General features: G+C 38.4%; 1 protein-coding gene across 2 annotated transcripts in view; it reads left to right on the plus strand.

Annotated features, from left to right (window-relative positions):
• Window positions 1–2,826: 2,826 nt before the first annotated feature.
• The window catches only part of DUSP22 (dual specificity phosphatase 22), a 938,178-nt gene continuing 923,217 nt past the window's right edge, over window positions 2,827–17,787 (plus strand). For both annotated transcript variants that reach the window (XM_044065151.1, XM_044065152.1), the window contains exon 1: window positions 2,827–3,101. In XM_044065151.1, the coding sequence (XP_043921086.1) occupies window positions 3,081–3,101 (21 nt within the window). In that variant the 5' untranslated portion in view covers window positions 2,827–3,080. The remainder of the gene's footprint in view (window positions 3,102–17,787) is intronic.

Genomic DNA, 17,787 nt, shown 5'->3' on the forward strand with positions numbered 1-17,787 from the left:
AGGTGATTCTTAAGGTTGTGTGTGTCTGGATAACATTATCAGTTTTCTGCCTTACCCTTTGGACTATCCACTGCCCAGAGTGTTCACAAAGTGTCTAGCTGCAGTTATACCTCATTGCTGGCTACATGGTATCCACATTTTTCCATATTTAAACAACTTGCTTATCTTTGCAAAGACTTTTTCAAAGTGTCAGGAATTTCTTCTTGGGTTTGAGATCTCTTACACAAGCTGGGATTCCAAGAGAACATTCAAAATTCTTTCTTGATTCCTTCTCATAGAATTGCATTTCTGGGATATCAACTACATGTCACAGTTCAAAGAGCTTTTCTTCCACAAGAAAAAAAAAAGAGATCTATATCTGGATCTGTTTCTAGAGTTTTCCACTCAGACTATGGTCACTGCATGGGAATACCTCATGATTTTGGGTCTCATGGCTTCTATGATTCTAATGATATCTAGCAAGACTCCCCTTGAAAAAGATACAGTAGTATCTGAAGAGTCTTTGGTCCCAGCATCAACATCCCTTGTCTTTTCAGATCCCAGTACTGAGGTTTTTCTCAATTGGTGAAGACAAAGGATACCCCTAAATTCAGGGCTCCCCTTCTCTTTCCTTGTTCTAAAGCACCCAGTCACTCACTCACCTCAGACTTTGCTTGGGGAAACATACCTCTCAACCTCTTAGAGCAAAAAATCTGGACAAAACCTAAAATGTTGGGGGGACAAATAGGGACAGATTTTAAATATTCCTCTTACAAACTTAGAAAGTTGATAGAATAATGGGTTTTGCATTAGCATGAATTTTCTGAAGGATGTGGAGTCTTAAACTCAAATATTTGTCTTTATTTAATGACTCCAGTTCCCAGGTATTTGCCAGACAGGTGCAGATTTTAAGAGGAACACACCAAAAATATGAAGCAAAACTCTGGACATTCTGTAAAAATCTGTACAGTTGACAGGTAAAGTTTCAGGAGGGATAAAAATGCAAGGTATGTGGGATACGAAGGAAAGATGCAAGCACATATAAAACAGATGCTTGCCCTGATCAGCGCACTCAACACTCGGAATCATTTTGGGTCCCCAGGTCCTCTTCAAGTTGTTACAGACAATACTACAGTTATGTGGTACACCAATAAGCAAAAAGTAACCAGGTTATACCCCCCCTCTGCAGACTAGCCATATTAGCTGGGATATAGCTACACACCACAATCTCACTCTACAGACATCCTACATTCAGTCAGAGCAAAACTGAATGGAACACAAGCTGAGCAAGACAAGGGCAGTCCCTCACGAATGGAAAGTAGATCAGGAGTCTTCCAATATTTGATCTTTCTATGTGGAGTTCCTCAAGCAGCCCTTTTTAGCTCCTCCCTGAACAATCAACTGGCAAGATTCTGCTCCAGCAGAAGACAGGAACGCCAAATCCTTTCAGTGTGAATCAGCATGGAACATACACAAACTCTACATGAGGAACGTTCCTCATAAAGAGGTACAACTGAGAGGCATGATCACACAGCATCTACAAAACCTATGCAGTATGCTCACCAGAGTACAAAATAAGTACCACAATTACTACTCTCAAACATAATCTCAAAAATTTATAGTGACAGAGATAAAAGATTGCTACAGTAAATAGCAATCATAGCTCTCAAACTTCCTTCTCCAAAATAAGGAACACTACCTCTCATAATATTGAACAAACGAATAAAGCGTGGAAAACGTACTAACATCTTAAACTAAGAAGCTCATAAGATGGTTAAAATTTTATTTATTTTACTTACAAAATGTTATTTTGATAAATTAATGAGTCCGCGCTATATTTCCTATGAGCATCAGTTAATGCTAACACTGAATGTGTGAACAATCCCTTCAATGTGGAACTTCGAGGAACATGAACTTTTTAAGACCCCATATGAGGAATGTTCCTCGTCTTCATTTCGAGCTATACTTGAGAGGTATGAAATCAGGCTTTTAAAAAGACATATGCTTATTAATACTCTCTGATTAAGAATTAACAACCTTTAATTATACTTTACGATCTCTTTGTATGTCTAGCATCTTTACCTTTATTAAGGTGTAAAATTGAGTTTATTCCTCAAATTGTGTGAGATTTAAAAACAAAACAAACAAAAAAAAAATGTGTCCATTGTGTTTTCTAGTGACACAGCCGTGAGTTGTCATTCTGCGTTTACATTTCCAAACAGTTATATCCTTATTTGGTGTTCCGTTAATGCGTTTGCATTTATTTCATAACAGCTATAACACGAGCAGCATCACCTTCCTCCACTCACTGGATATTGGCAGCTCATTACAAACCCGTGAAAATTACTAAAAAATAAGCACGCATATAACACTACCTACTTCAAGTAATTTGCTTTAGATTAGGTCTGCACCATTCATGAATCCTGTATTCCTAAAATATTCAAGTGAGCTAAAGTGTATCCAGTACAGTCGATGGGAGCTATCCAGGGTTCTACAAAATGACGTCTGTATACAGGAAATGTACAAACTGGGATATGGAAACGTGGGTTACAACCAGGAACGCAGAATATGCATATTAGAAATCAACAAAGAATTAATTACAGAAATATACGTCTAACAAAAACAGTTTCACTTTCAGAACAAGAAACAACTCTGTACATTTTCCTGCCTCAAATTTCAGCTTTTAACTACCAGCACACCTACCAAAGACCAGACACTTAAAAAACTACTGGAAACGCCTAGAAATAACTTAACTAACCCTATAAGAAGTTCTAGGAAGACATGGACTTGTCTGAGTGGAACTAAAAGCTTCGCACTCTCATTGCATTGTGGGAGTTGTAGTCTCACTAGTCGCCTGGTTGTGAAGTAATAACCAGGCTGAGGCTAAAAAACTAAGATTCCCATCGTACTGCCTAGACTGTACATACAAGCTAATGCCTAGGAATTAAAGACACTACTCGCAAACAAGTCGTTAGTCGCCTGTAGAACTTCAAAAGCACTGAAGAGGATAATTTACCACCCTAAAGCGCCGAGAAAAGAATATTTTCATCCCATACTAACTGCTAAGTCTCTTTCACAGAGGTTTTTATTAATTACACGCAATGGGAAACGGAATGAACAAGGTAAATGTTTACATAACTATTTCTGTTCACACAGTTTAGTAAGTAGTTTGTTAGTCCGGAAGCATGTCTTCACTTTCAGCTTTGAACTATCATTGCTTCATTTACTTGCCTTTCTCGAAGCGTTTTCCCATGAGAGTTTGGATAGTTAGCCGAGTTAACACACTGAAATTCTTTTTCCCATCATGGTATAGATTTGCTTGTCTTGTGATGTGATATATATATATATATATATATATATATATATATATATACACATACACATTGTTTGCTATTAATATCCGTGTCTTTCTCGTCCTTAGTTGTTCCGAAATGAAACATTAAAAAGACCCCTGCAGCAATCCAGCTTCTGACCTTTAATATGTGTGGGTGTGTCTGTTTGATGTCGTTCTTGGGCTCACCAGTTATAAATGCACTGCTCAGGGAATATACCAGTATATTAATATCTCACTTGACTGAATATTGCATTTAGTTGTTATAGGTTCTGAGCAGATCGGCTGTTCACTGTGAGGAATCTGGTCATGAGTGGACTGCCTCTTTATATATTAAAATAGCAAAAAAAAAAAAGCAGTACTAAATACACACACATAAATTATTTATTTATTTATATATCATATTATTTATATATATATAAATATATATATATATATATATATATATATATATATATATATGCACACACACACACACACACACACACACATGTATACATGTATATATAAAATGTCCGCATAACAGATCAGTATTGCATTTAAGCAGTTGGGTCATATTGATTAGAGATGGCAGTCATAATTCTTATTTGTGCCCGATTAAGACAACAAAACAAAAAACAAAATTCTTTATTGTCCATTTTACAGTTGATCAATGTGCTGCACAACAAAATGTTAATGTAGATTCATGTTACAAAACTGACAGTGACACTTATAAAACATTAGCCAGAAGACAAGATTGTATAAACTAGCAGTACGATTCTTGCTTCCACTGAATCTGTAAGGATTTTTCCCTTTGTTTTGATGGTGTGCCTCTATCAATCAGCATCTCTAGTACTTTCATACTTTCACATTTATGCATGTCCCCTTTGTTCTTGTACGCTGGCAATAGAATGCTTATTTTCCAGTTATTTGAAATATGGCTTTCTCTCCCTTCAGGGAAGATCTAAACATAAAAGATACACCCCTGCCACTAACTCCATGTGCTATACCTTGGACCTTTGTGAGCTCATAGTTACTATGTTCCTTTAATTTCCTAAGGCTGTTGATTCCGTTTTTCATAGCCTTCTCATGACCCAACTAGCTTTCTTTTGCTGCTTAATCTCTACTAAACCCTTGAACCCATGGTTTTGTGTTTACCTAGCAGGCTATTTATGGTAGGTTACAATCCATGATATATTTTTATGGCATGTCCAAAGGATGTGTAATGGGGTTACTACACTTTTCTTGTATATTAACTCACAGTGGATCATTTTACCTGAAAGACTGTCAGGTGGCTGACCTTGTCGTGGAGAGGCTGTCCATAACCTGACATGATCAGTAAACCTTTGCAAAAGGACCTTATCCTGGTGGAACAAAGATGTCACTTTTGGGAATGGCTGCATTCAAACTGGAAAATACTAAACAGTACTGTTTGACTCTACCCAAAATTATGTAAAGTGCCATGTAAATGGCACATCCTACCTTTGATTTTGAGCCCATGGAAGCCATCAGACTTTTTGAGCGCATTTCTGTTTGGCTGAACCCACGTGTTCCTTCTCAGGCCATCAACTGTGTATTTTTTTTTTAAAGGGTCACTGGCGTCCTTGGAATAACATGTTTATACCACATTCAGAATACGACTTACTCCTTTTTGCAAAGTCTTTGGTATAGATGCCCACATATCGCAAGTGCTTCACAATAGGTTAGGGAAATTATTTTTTAATTATTTTGTTCCTGTTGCAACTGTCTGGGAGCCCATCCAATTTTTGCTTCCTGGCTCCTCTTGGGTTAACCTGTCACAAGCAGCCAGACAGTGGGCATAAAGGAGATCAAGATGTCATGGTACAATGTCATCCTGACAGCTGTGGAGTTTTTTTTAATTATACCCTAGCCATTTTTCCTGATCAGATAACCAGTGTGCATTTTGTAATGTATGAGCCATAGGACTAGAGTCCTTGGTCCTCAACGAGAACTTGGTCATTACCTGGAAACTCCGCCCCTCCATCTGAGATGGGCAGGTGGAAAAAAAATGTTTCTGATTATTGTATTTACTTGATGGCAGTAGGGGGTAGTCATCTCTCTAGTCTAAAATTTGAGTGTGTCAGCATTCTTCCCTCCCTTCATCCCTACTTTCTTCTATACCCTTTTTCCACCTGTCCCATGTCCTACTGAATTGCTGTTTTTTTGTATTCCCCCCCCTTCACTACCCATTCCTGTGATCCATTTCATGGGTCAAAAGCCCTCTTGGTGCTCTCAGAGATCTAAGGAGTAGTTCAGCCCTACAGTCTTCCTCCTCTGTCAGTCCTGCTCTGAATGACATGCTTACATCTTTCCTGACATAATCTTGTACACTAGTATCATGTCTTCCTTGTCTCTGGTGGCTTCAGGTGAAAAGACCTCCATCTCTCCCTCTGGTCATATTCCTTCTCTTGTTCCCAGGGATGTCCCTTGTACCTTTCTGATAAATTCTTTCCACTAGCCTGATGTTCTTCTGTTAATATAACCTCCAAAGAAGCACATAGTACCAAGATGTGATCCAGCCAAGGCCTTGTAAATTGAAAGTATTACATTATTGCTTCTGGAATATATTCTCCTGAAGACACACCCCAGCATTCTGTTTGCTGTTAACACTGTCCATTCACTGTGTTCCTGGTGGTCCTGTCTAGGTTTATCATTCCTCTATCCTTTTCCTGCTGTGTTGCCATCAGTTCTACTTTTCCCAGGTATGTCATGCCAAGGTTGTTGTAGCTCAAGTGTAATACCCTCTCATTTTCCACTCCGTCAATACATTCTGAACTTCTACCTTCAATGACTCTCTTCTTCCACTTTTCAAGTAAATATGTGTCTCTTTACTTTTGGTCTCTTTCAGACACACAAGATTTTCCATCAACTAGGGCTCACTAAAACTGACATTTAACTGCAGGACTGTTACAGGTTTCTGTGCCACACCAAAATAGCCAGTCTCACAAAGTTCCACTCACACCACCATCATTCTGAACCATAGATGTAGCATTAAGTATATCTGTTTTAACATCCATTACTCACTTCTACCATTCATCTCACCAGTACTTGTACACTTCATCTTTCTTTTCTTACTGGGCCATAAGCTGGGCTTTATCCGTCTACACCTCTGGCACAAGAGTGGAATTTGCAGAAATAGTGAGCACAATAGTGGAGTGTCCACATAGAGTAGATACGTGGTGATGGGGAGGACTATACAACAATCAATGTATGAGGAATGCACACAAAACTGGGGAACTCATGGAAAGGTGATTGAGCAGGGTACATGGTGTGTGCCAAGCTATCCTAGAAGCCTTTTTCTTGCTGATATATTATGCAGGCTGCAGCTGTGTCATCCCAATGGTTGAGGCTTATCAGTCCTGTGACTCAGCTAGTCATGCTAGGAGATGTTCCACAGTGATGCAAACATTCAACTGTTAGTGCACCTCAGATGAGAACTGGTATCACTCTTTTCTAAGGCTAATCATCATTACAGAATGTGTCAAGTTTCCAGTGACATTGTTTTCTGGGTATCAGTCAGCTGGCCGCCAGCAAAGAGTAGGTTTCCTAAAAGTCAGGGCTTTAGAAGGATGAAGCAAAGTGCAAGTCCCCAGCCAAACAGGAGCCAAACAGTATTGGTTTAGAGGAAGGCCTGACATGATAATCATTTGGCCTATCAGGATAAAGAGAATCAGGTGTCATCCAGCATGATTAACAGGGTAATTGGGAGGGACAGTGAAATTAATGGAGTAAGAAAATGAGGCCCCTCATCATAATTATTAGATTTAGTTGTGTACTTCATTTTTTAGTGGTGGGAATAACTGTACAGCTGGATTACCTGAGCTACAGTGTCCCATATGGGTAAATACAACCAGAAGCCTAATGTAGATTTATTGAAATCATGAAGCCTTGCTTCTGGACCCTGGTTTCTCAACAAGCAGTCAGCATAAGATTGTCATACTTTATTTTAATTTGCATCCTCCCCTTTCTTGTTACATTTGGGTTGTCCCGTAAGATCTCTGAGGCTTTTTTCTGTTTTGAAAAACTCAACTCGTCCCATTCCACACGCTAGTGTTTCTCTTTAAGATTTGATGTCTATCTCTCTCTCTCTCTCTCACTAGAAATTCTGAAGTGATTTCATACCATAGACTTTCTTCTGTTTCTAAACCTGTCTTCATCTCAAACCTGGAGCAACATAGCAGCCAATGTAAGATCACTGGAAGGAATCCCCCTTTTCTTTGCAAACTTTTGTGCTATGGGCTGCTTCCTATGAGATAATGGAGCAGGAAGACTACAGTATGCTGGAACAGATATTCATTTGTGAGGAGCAGATTGTGGATTATGTAGTTAAAGGGCAGCATCGAGAGGATATGGTAGTAAGCAAGTTTCAGTTTGGAGGCTTGGAAAAATGCACAGTGTGTGAGAATGTTTGAGGATGCAGAGTTGGCAGAAGGGTATCCGGTTTTCCAGAGTGATGCAGTGGAGCCAGTTCCCTTGGTGGCCGATGATGCTTGGAATGTGAATGAAGTGTGACTAAAGCCAGTGCAGCAAATGACCATATCTATTGCAGGAGATGTAGATTCCAAAAGTTTGGGGTTGCAAGGCAAAAGATTGTTGATGTTGGGGATAAAGAGTGGGCATTTGTATTTTTATAATATTTATAGATATGCAGCAGCAAGTCAGCAACCAGAACTATGGGCAAGATATCTTGCCTTTCTAAATGACTTATGGTTGAGTGTTAAAGCAAAAATGGAGACAAAAAAATGGATATACGCATTAGTTGGGAATCTGTTGGGTTTTATAGGAAAAGACTCATCTTTTTGCATGTGATCTTTGAAACTGTGGAGTTAGTGGCTACTTTTATTATGTATTTACATGGTAAGGAAGTAGTTGTTCCTCATAAAAGACTACCCAGTGAATCACTACAATTTACAAATTTGGAAATGATGATGTAAACAAGACCGATTCAGAAGATTATTTGAAAGAATAAAATGACCTTGTATTTGCTGTGCATAATGTGGTAGATGTTAGAACTCTATAGCCTTGGGCGGGTGGGAGGCTTGAGTATTTTTGTGTAGCTGTCATTTACCTAACATAATTATGATTAATAGAAACAAAGGAAAGCTTTTCTTATAGGAATCAGTCTAGAGCATTGTTTTAGGAGCATTTATTTAATGAATATCCTATGAGATGATGCATCCTGTGTGGAAAGGGGCCACAACAAAAAAGATTTTGGCTAACTGTACAAAATGTAGCCAAGAAAAACACTTTATGATGGACTGTCCAGAGTATGAATCAGTAAATGATGATACTTTGTAAGCAGATTTTATTACCTAACATAATTATGATTAATAGAAACAAAGGAAAGCTTTTCTTATTGGAATCAGTCTACAGCATTGTTTTAGGAGCATTTATTTAATGAATATCCTAAGAGATGATGCATCCTGTGTAAGGAAAGGGGCAACAACAAGAAAGAGATTGTGGCTAACTGTACAAAATGTAGCAAGATTATTTTTTTTCAAAAACATTTTTATTTTGTTTTCATTATAAATGTACTCAAATGTACACATAACAAATACAATAAAACAATAACAAAACTATGTACAATATTTACATTCATCCATGATAACTTCTCATGGATAAAATTATTGTTTATCAGTGTTTATTCAAAAGGTTTTCCAATTTTTGCCATGCTATTTTTTATGAGTAATGGTATGAGCTCTATAACAAATGGTTTGCAGTTCATTTTTATAAACGACTTTTGCTAAATTAATAAAATCTTTAAACATCAAATCAAATCTTTTTACTTTTCCAGTTCAAAGTAATAACTTTTCTGGCAATTGCAAGAATTGACCAGAGTAACTGAATCTGAGATTTAGGTATTACATTAGGTATTGGAGCATTGAATAGGATTAATGAGTTAGAAATATAACAGTTATCAGACCATAAAGCATTTACAAAATATCTGAAGTCTTTCCAGTATTGAACAACATTTCTACATTCAATGAACATGTGAACCCAGTTGGTCTCTAGTAATTCGCCACATTTCCAACATTTACTTTCACTGTTTTTGAGTGTAAGATTTATTTTATGTGAAGTATAGAAGCTCCTATTCATAAATTTCCATGTATACAATCTCCAATATAATGAAGAAGAGGTACCATATGTAGAATTCAATAACAATTTTTTTTATTCATCAGATATTTGTTCTCCATTAATCTTTACATAGTAATTCCAAAAATCTGAGTCAAACTTTAGAGTCTCTTCTCTTAGTATCTTATAGAAAGGTGAGATACTTAATTTTTGATTATATGTCTTTTCAAGACACCTAATAAAAAGCTGAATCAAACTAGGTATAGATTCAGTCTCTAGGTTGATTGATACTCTCATTTTGTTTTCTATTAACTGCCATATGTGTATAAACAACCTTCTTGACTATTATCAAAACTACGGAAAAGAGAGTTTAGTGGTTTAATACTATTATTTTCAATAAACTGATGCAGCTGCGGTGGTGGTGCTGCGGTAGCGTTGTCGCCTCACAGTAAAACGTTGTCCTGTGTTCTCAGCTAAAGTGTCTTCTGTGTGGAGACATGCGTGAATGGGCGTACCTTCGTTGAAGGTTGTGTGTCAGGCCTGGCAAGTCGGTACGTAAAAATCTACTGCCAATCATTAGCAGACCGGAGTTCCACGGTGGCGACCCCTAACCGGGAAAAGCCGAAAGATACTACAACATTTTCAATAAACTGATGCCAGAATATTAAGTTATTTTCCTTTAATTTTTGCATCGCATTGATGTTGAAAGAATCTAGACAACCAGGGAGTATGCTACAGGGAATATAAGACATAGAAATTGTTTAATGTTATAATTACAATCAATTATATATTTTTAAAGTTTATTAAATATTTGATTAATGCCATAAGAAAAATGATCAAACTTCTTATTAAATAAACAAAATTCACGTAAAAGCCAATGAACTTTACTTAGTCCATATTGTTCCTTAAATTGATTTTCTGTGTTGTTATTTATATCTTTATAGGAGTTTTTGAACACTTCTAATATGCCCATTAAGTTAGATGTACTCTTAATTGAACCATCACTTTTATATTTAATCTCATTAATAAGATTTTGATTGCTTATTTGTTTGGATCCTGCCACTGTTTTATGTAGATATTTGGGATTTACAGCATGAGATTGTAATTTCAATTTTTCCAGGTTTATGGTTACCTTATGATTCAGAACTTCTACGTATTTTTGATTTAACTTAGCAATTTCATTATATGATACTTTATTTGGTTTTGCGTCCATTTTTATCTTGTCTGTTTTTTTTTGTAAGTCTAAAAGTTCTTTGTCCCACTCTCTTCTTTTTTAAGGTACCAAGATTGTATTCTACCATATATATAAACTTTAAAGGTGACCCATAGTATAGTATCAGTCACTTCACCATTATCATTTGTTTCCATAAACATGTCTTTTTAATGAACCATTCCCTAAAGTCATTCAACTTAGTTATGTAAGCAGGAATTCTTTGTAGAAATCTTAAATCATCTGTATGTGTAGTTAATGTAAAGTTTATAGCGTTATGGTCCAAAAGCGGACAAGTCATTAGAGATACGTCACTTATTTTAGAGTATATATTATTTGATACAAAGACTTTATCAATGTTGGTTTGTGTACCAAACAGATATGAATAGTGAGTATAGAATAAGGAATAATGTTCCCTTATACCATGTATATCTTTAAGGTTCATCTGGTTTCTAAAGTCATTTAACTTCTTGGCTTGAGATGTTAGTTTTATTTTAGCATTTTAGAAGTATCATTACCTGATAATAGGCAGTTAAAATCACCTCTTGCTATAATTTCCCCTTTTGCATTTAAAGTAATCAGGTCCAGATATTTGCCAACATATTTAGTACTCAGTCCTGGTATCCAGTATGTATTAATCAAAGTATAATACTTCCTGTTGTTTTCCAAAATAACCATGCTTAGCATCCCATCTTTATCTGAAATTGTATCTATAATTCTTGGCATAGTATAAGTATTCTTCCATAGAATAAGAGTGCCCCTTCTCTTAGTCTTAAAACATGAATCAGCCAGAATGGTATAGCCATTGAATGAGTATTTTTATAGATCCTTTTTTTAAAAGATGGGTTTCCTGTAAAAAGATGATCTGGGCTTTATGCATTTTGATATATTTAAGCAAACCAGCTCTTTTGATATTATTTTTCAAACCATTAATATTTAATAATAAACATTTATAAGCCATTGACTATAATGTGCATGTTATTACTAACTGAAAGACCTTTCTTCCATGTTGACTTGAAATCTACTGAAAACTTACTTATCATGGATGCATAACATGTATTAAGCACTACTTTCAAAAACCTAAAACTGTTTACAAATACATACATGAAACATAAAGTTTATGGTTTAGTTAACTTAACTAAACCATCCATCCACCACTTCTCCAATACCAAAAGACAAAAATTGTCCATCTCTCCTTAGAATATAGTATAAAAACAAACAAAAAAAAGCATTATGAAAGCAACTAAAGAAATCTGAATCTATGAAATACACATTAGAATGGGAGTGTCCAATATAGCTGAAGCTATATGAATACGTCACATATGATAATAGCACCTCTAATACATAGATATGCCAGAAATACACATCAGATCAAAGTATGCATAAACATTAGAAGCTGAAGGTTAAGAAGATTGTCATTATTTCCAGGACTTTTCAAGAAACATCAGATAATTTAACCATTTTGTCAGTCATCTATCTAACATTTTTCATGTAAGGATCTGTTGAATATATATAACACTTATTACAACATAACTGTTATATTTTGCAATTATACACATATTACTCATATAAATTAACAGGATCACGTACAGAACACCGACAGCCCAAAACACCGTCACCCATATGGCCTTTGCCATATGGTACTCTCACAATATTGACAGCGCCAGAACTTCACAAAAAAGGAAAATAAAATTTCCTTTTTTGTGCTAGCAGGGGGGATACACCCCCCCCCACATCGCCGTACCTTTAATATACCAACTCCAAGATCACACTACAGTGAAAGAATGGAAATTTTTCCATTCCGATCTATTGGGAGATAACGTTTCCCCATTGTCGATATTCTGAACAACGACCATATAGCGTCGGCCATATGGGTGTCGGCGTTCTGTATGGGACCTGTATTAACAATATCTATGTTGACAACTTTCATCAGGAAGGGGGGAGAGAGAGGGAAAAAAAAGGGGCTTCACAACCCTCTGTTTAGTTACTAAAGGTTTAGTTATATAACATAAGTCTGATGTTAATATGCATAATGAGGTTTCTAAGGCAGCTCCTAGTTCACTTGATGTCATTTAGTTATTAATAGTGTCACTGAATCTGCAGAATGTATGTATCTATAAGAGAATGTAAGGATTTTCAAAGGAGTTAAGCACTTTTATCAGAACTAATTATTTATATTTAAAGTATCTAGTGAAGGATAACAGAATTTCAAGAGAAAAGAATTCTATGTACAACCATATAGCAAGTTGATAAGGTCAAATGATGTCATCACTGTTGTTTCCTCAAGCTGTAGCTTCATAAACTTGTTAAAAAGTATCTAAATAGGCTCATGCACAACAGAAGTTGTCTCTAGTGAAGAAAAAAGCATTTTCGGCAGGAAATTCAGATCTTGAAGCTTGTTGTAGTCTTTTTGTCTTGGTGGCTTTGAGTTGCCTGCCTGTGGTATAAAGTCGATACTGGACCCCCCCCCCCCATCACATTACATCAGCTCATTCTACTGTTAGTGTGAGCTTAACAAAGGCCCACCCCTTTAGCTTCTGCATATTGAATTATCACATTATCTTCTGCCTCTTCACTTCCTGCCTTTCCTGGCACTTGTGTAGCCCAGATACAGATTTGCTGTATCCAGGACTTTTTTGTAAGCTTCTGAGCAGTGCCCTTCAATTTTTTCCTTAGGTCTGCTAGTTCTCTACTCTCCTGTACTTTTATTAGCTTATTAATCTAGCAGTTTAAACTGTTCCCAGTGCCAGAAAGTCTGCTCTTCAATCTTTCCCTTAGAACTATCTGGTTTCTCAGTAGTAGCACTAAAATCTGAATCCCTGTGAGTAGCACTTGCTCTAAAACCTGCTGGAAAGCACTAGGAAGCCTTAAACTGATACAAGCACTCACCTCCACTTGTTAATAAGGAGAAATTAATCGTAGGCACTAAACAGCCTATAACTGCAAAGTACCTTGCCAAGGTAAGGGAAAACAGCTCTTGTACTTTACAAAAGAAACACTGAACCAGGCATGCCTAAGGGTCAGCTTCCGGTGATTTCTCCTGTCCACTTGGTGAATCTGGGCATACTGGGGCAATGCAGCAATTGCCTCATGTACACCGACAACCCTCTCCTCCTACCACCCAACACTACAACCTGCAAGAGATGCACTTACATAACCAAACTGGAAGCAAAGCTCTCTCCACCCAAGATTGTGCTAGACAGTCAAGAGGAGAAGGTTAACACCTGCACTACACCTCAAGCAACACACAGCCCTTCAAAACTCATGCCACCAACATCTACACATAGTAACACTAAACTCACTTATGTGGAGGCCCTTAACATTAACCTGCCCAAGCAACAAGGACCTCCGAAGCTGAAATGCAAACAAACAATCACAGCCAAAGTGTCACATAGCTGACAACACCAGTGTGCCACCCAACAACAGCCCCTAAGGCAAGACAATGTACCCAACACTTTAGTCATAGGTAACCCTATAGTCAGGCACACTGATGTCCCACTCACCAGGCTGAACAAGGAGAAAATTACAGTCAGTTGCCTGTCGGGTGCCAGGATTCACCACATCACGCATGCACTCAAGTCACTCCACAACAAGTACAAATATGACTCTGTCATTATCCATGTTGGAGTGAATGACTTGAGACGTACCTCCCTGGACTACATGAAGAGACATGGAAGAGCTCTCAGATCATGTAGCCCAGGCAGGTATGACTCTAGCCCTGAGTAGCATCCTGACTTCGCCCAAAATTATACCACAGTGTAAGGACAAAATGATTGAATTCAAAAATTGGCTAAGTTTCTGGTGTCATTCAATGGGGATCCAGTATCTGTCTGCCTGGGACGACATGATCGACAAACCACAATACTTTGCCAGAGATGGTCTGCACCTGTTGCCCCTTGGATTCAGGTTACTGGCTAAGGCTCTTGCCACCTCTATAATGCCTTTTTTAAGTAAGGCTCAAAGGACAAAACCACCACTGTAACAGATATAAGCATCCAAAATCTGAAGGTAATGCTTCTCCATGCTAGAAGCCTAAACCTCAAAATGCACTCTCTCTCGAAGCCCTAAAAATGGAGAACATTGATATCTGTGCAGTAACTGAGACCTGGTTCAAGGCTCCAGAGAGCACCCCTGCAATACCAGGCTACCACTCTTACCACACTTTTCAGCCACCAAACCAGGACCAAGACACTAAAGGTGGACGAGTGTCCATATTCACCAAGGATATTCACACCTCCAGGTTAGTTGTCCAACACAGTGCATCTGAAATTCTACAGGAGCAACTAACACTAGGTAAGACTGCAATCCAAATCGTAGTTGCTACAGATCCCCCACCATGCCCCAAGATTCCCACTACACCTTTCTAAACATACTGGAAAATATTAAGATACAACCAAACACCCTAATACTGGGTGATTTCAACTACCCTGCCATTAATTGGGAAAACTACTCGGGTACCAACACCTTTGCCCAACGGTTCTTGGAATTCATAAATTCCAACACATTGGATCAACTAATCCATAGTCCCACCAGGGGCTCAAATATCCTAGACCTGGTCATTGCCAACATGAGAGATCGATGCTCCACACCAGTGGTCAACCCCTCATTGGTCAGGTATGACCATAAGCTATTCACCCTTGACGTCCACACCCCCCCCAGTAGGGAAACCTCCATAAAAACCTTCTCCAAAGCTAACTTCATGCTACTCAAGTCAGAAGTGACAAACTTTATGACACCCATGCAGACGGGAACTGAAAGTTCAACTGCTGAATCCTACACTAAGGCACTGAACAATCCCATCCACTCGTGCATGAATCGTGTCATTCCAAATAGAACCAAGATGCTCTCCTCCAAAAAAAAGGAAGCCAATCTGGTGGTCCCCTCCCATAAACAAACTGTACAACAGAAGGAAGAAACTGTTGCAGAAAAGAGGAAAATCCCAGATGCAAAATACTCCTTTACCAGCCTCAGTAAGAAGCTGAGATCCCTCATAAAATCCTCCAAAGCTAGTTATGAAAATAAAATTGCCAAAGATTCCAAGGACAACCACAAGGCATTCTATAGTTATGTCAGTAATCTAAATGGCAATGCTCAGATCTGCTCTGAGCTACAACAGAATGGCATTAAATATACTGATCCCAAGGATATTGCCAATATCCTGGAAAATCAATTCAGTGCTAACTTCACCCCCCTCTCACCCCCTAAAGGGCCCATCTCAATACCAAAAGATTGCCAAAATCATGGCCACAGAGGTAAAAAATGCACTCTCCAAAGCTAAGAATACAGCATCTATGGGACCAGATAAGATCCTGGGCTGTATACTACATGAATTACAAAATGAACTGGCATCTCACCTAAGTGTCATGTTTAATCATAGCCTCACCTCAGGCTTCATGCCCAGTGAATGGCACACAGCTACAGTTATCCCACTCCACAAGGGGGGATCCACCTTGGATCCCAGGGACTATTGTCCCATCAGTCTGACGAGCCTGATCTGCAAAGCCATGGAACACATTATCATGGAACTTATTGAAAACATTGGCAACTTTAAACACTGGACCCCACCCAGTTTGGTTTCATAAAGGGATGATCTTGTCTCCTCATCCTGATTGACTTCTTTGAATCAGTCTCCGGAGGTGTGGATGAGGGCAAGGCGGTCCATACAGCCTATCTGGACCTTGCCAAGGCCTTCGACACCACCCCCCACTCTGTAATCGTAGATAAACTTACTAAGTTGGGCATTAATCCCTATGTCACTCGATGGGTTGCCAACTGGTTTACTGACAGAACCCACACTGGAAAAGTAGCCGACTCCAAATCCAGCTCCAGACAAGTGGAGTACCTCAGGGTTCAGTCCTGGGACTGCTCTTGTTTGGCATCTATGTCTCTGAAGCACAGGCCAGCACTAAGGGACTCTGGCTAACAAAGTTTGCAGATGACTGCGAACTGGGAGTTATTATTGACTCCCCAAATGATGTGGATATTCTACAAAATGGCCTTACAGAAACAGATGCTTGGTGCCAGAGCCATGGGCTCAAGCTCAATACCAAGAAATGTATAGTTATCTCCTTCGGGAAAAAACATGTACCCATGAATTACCACATAAGTGGCAGTGCACTAAACACCGAAAGTGTGATAAAGGACTTAGAGACACAGGTGGATAGTGGTCTCACCTTCGATAACCACATTGCCACAACAGTCAGGAAATCCTTCTATGTGGCACACCTCATCACTAAGGGCTTTTCATCCAGAAAAAAGGAGGTCATTGTCCCACTGTACTCATCCTCATTGACCCATTATAGAGTACGATGCTCCGTTTGGTATGTACCTCACAGGACATCTGCAATAACTGGAAAGGCCACAGAAATACCTCATTAAAAAAATCACAAGCCTAAAGCAAATGCCTTATGGTGACCATCTAAAAAAACTCCAGCTATACTCTGTCGCATATTGCCAACTCATAGGTGATTTCTGCTTAACATACAAGGCCATGTCAAACCCAGAGCTGTTGGACATGCTACACTTAAAGAAATCCCAATCCCTCAGAGCCACACACTACAGGGATCTAAACCTGGTCATCATAATGAAAAAAAACATGCTGGAGGGATAGGTTCCTGACCCAGGGACTCCCTATACTCTGGAATAGACTGCCCATACATGTCAAGCTGGGCGCCTTTTTGGGCCTCTTCAAAAGGAACCTTGACGATTGGATGAGAGATAGGAAATTCACCCTGGGGATCACATCAGTCACCCTGCTAGACAGGGGACCAGGGAAGTAAATATTCTGGGAAGAAATATCCAGGGAATTGTTATGGCTAGACTTGTATAGGCCCTAGGGCCGATAGCCTAGTACCAACCTACGAACCTAGAGTTTACTGAAAGCAAAAAAAAAAAAAAATACACTCAATCTGCCTTGTCAGTGCATGTCATGAATCTCCACAATGAGAACAGTCACACAGACCACCAGTTTCCTCATAAAACATCAACATTATGAGAAAATTAACCCTTTCATGTAAAAACAGCTATTTAGAAGTAACAACAGCTGCCTCAAATCAGAAATCATATTATAGCATTTCAGTCATGTACCCACCAGTTAACCAGGCCAGCGAGAGAGAGAAAAGGAACCTAATATATATATATATATATATATATACATATATATATATATATATATATATATATATATATATATATA

This window comes from Protopterus annectens, chromosome 3.part0 (genome assembly GCF_019279795.1).
Source record: "Protopterus annectens isolate FY-2018-M chromosome 3.part0, PAN1.0, whole genome shotgun sequence".
NCBI lineage: Eukaryota > Metazoa > Chordata > Ceratodontiformes > Protopteridae > Protopterus > Protopterus annectens.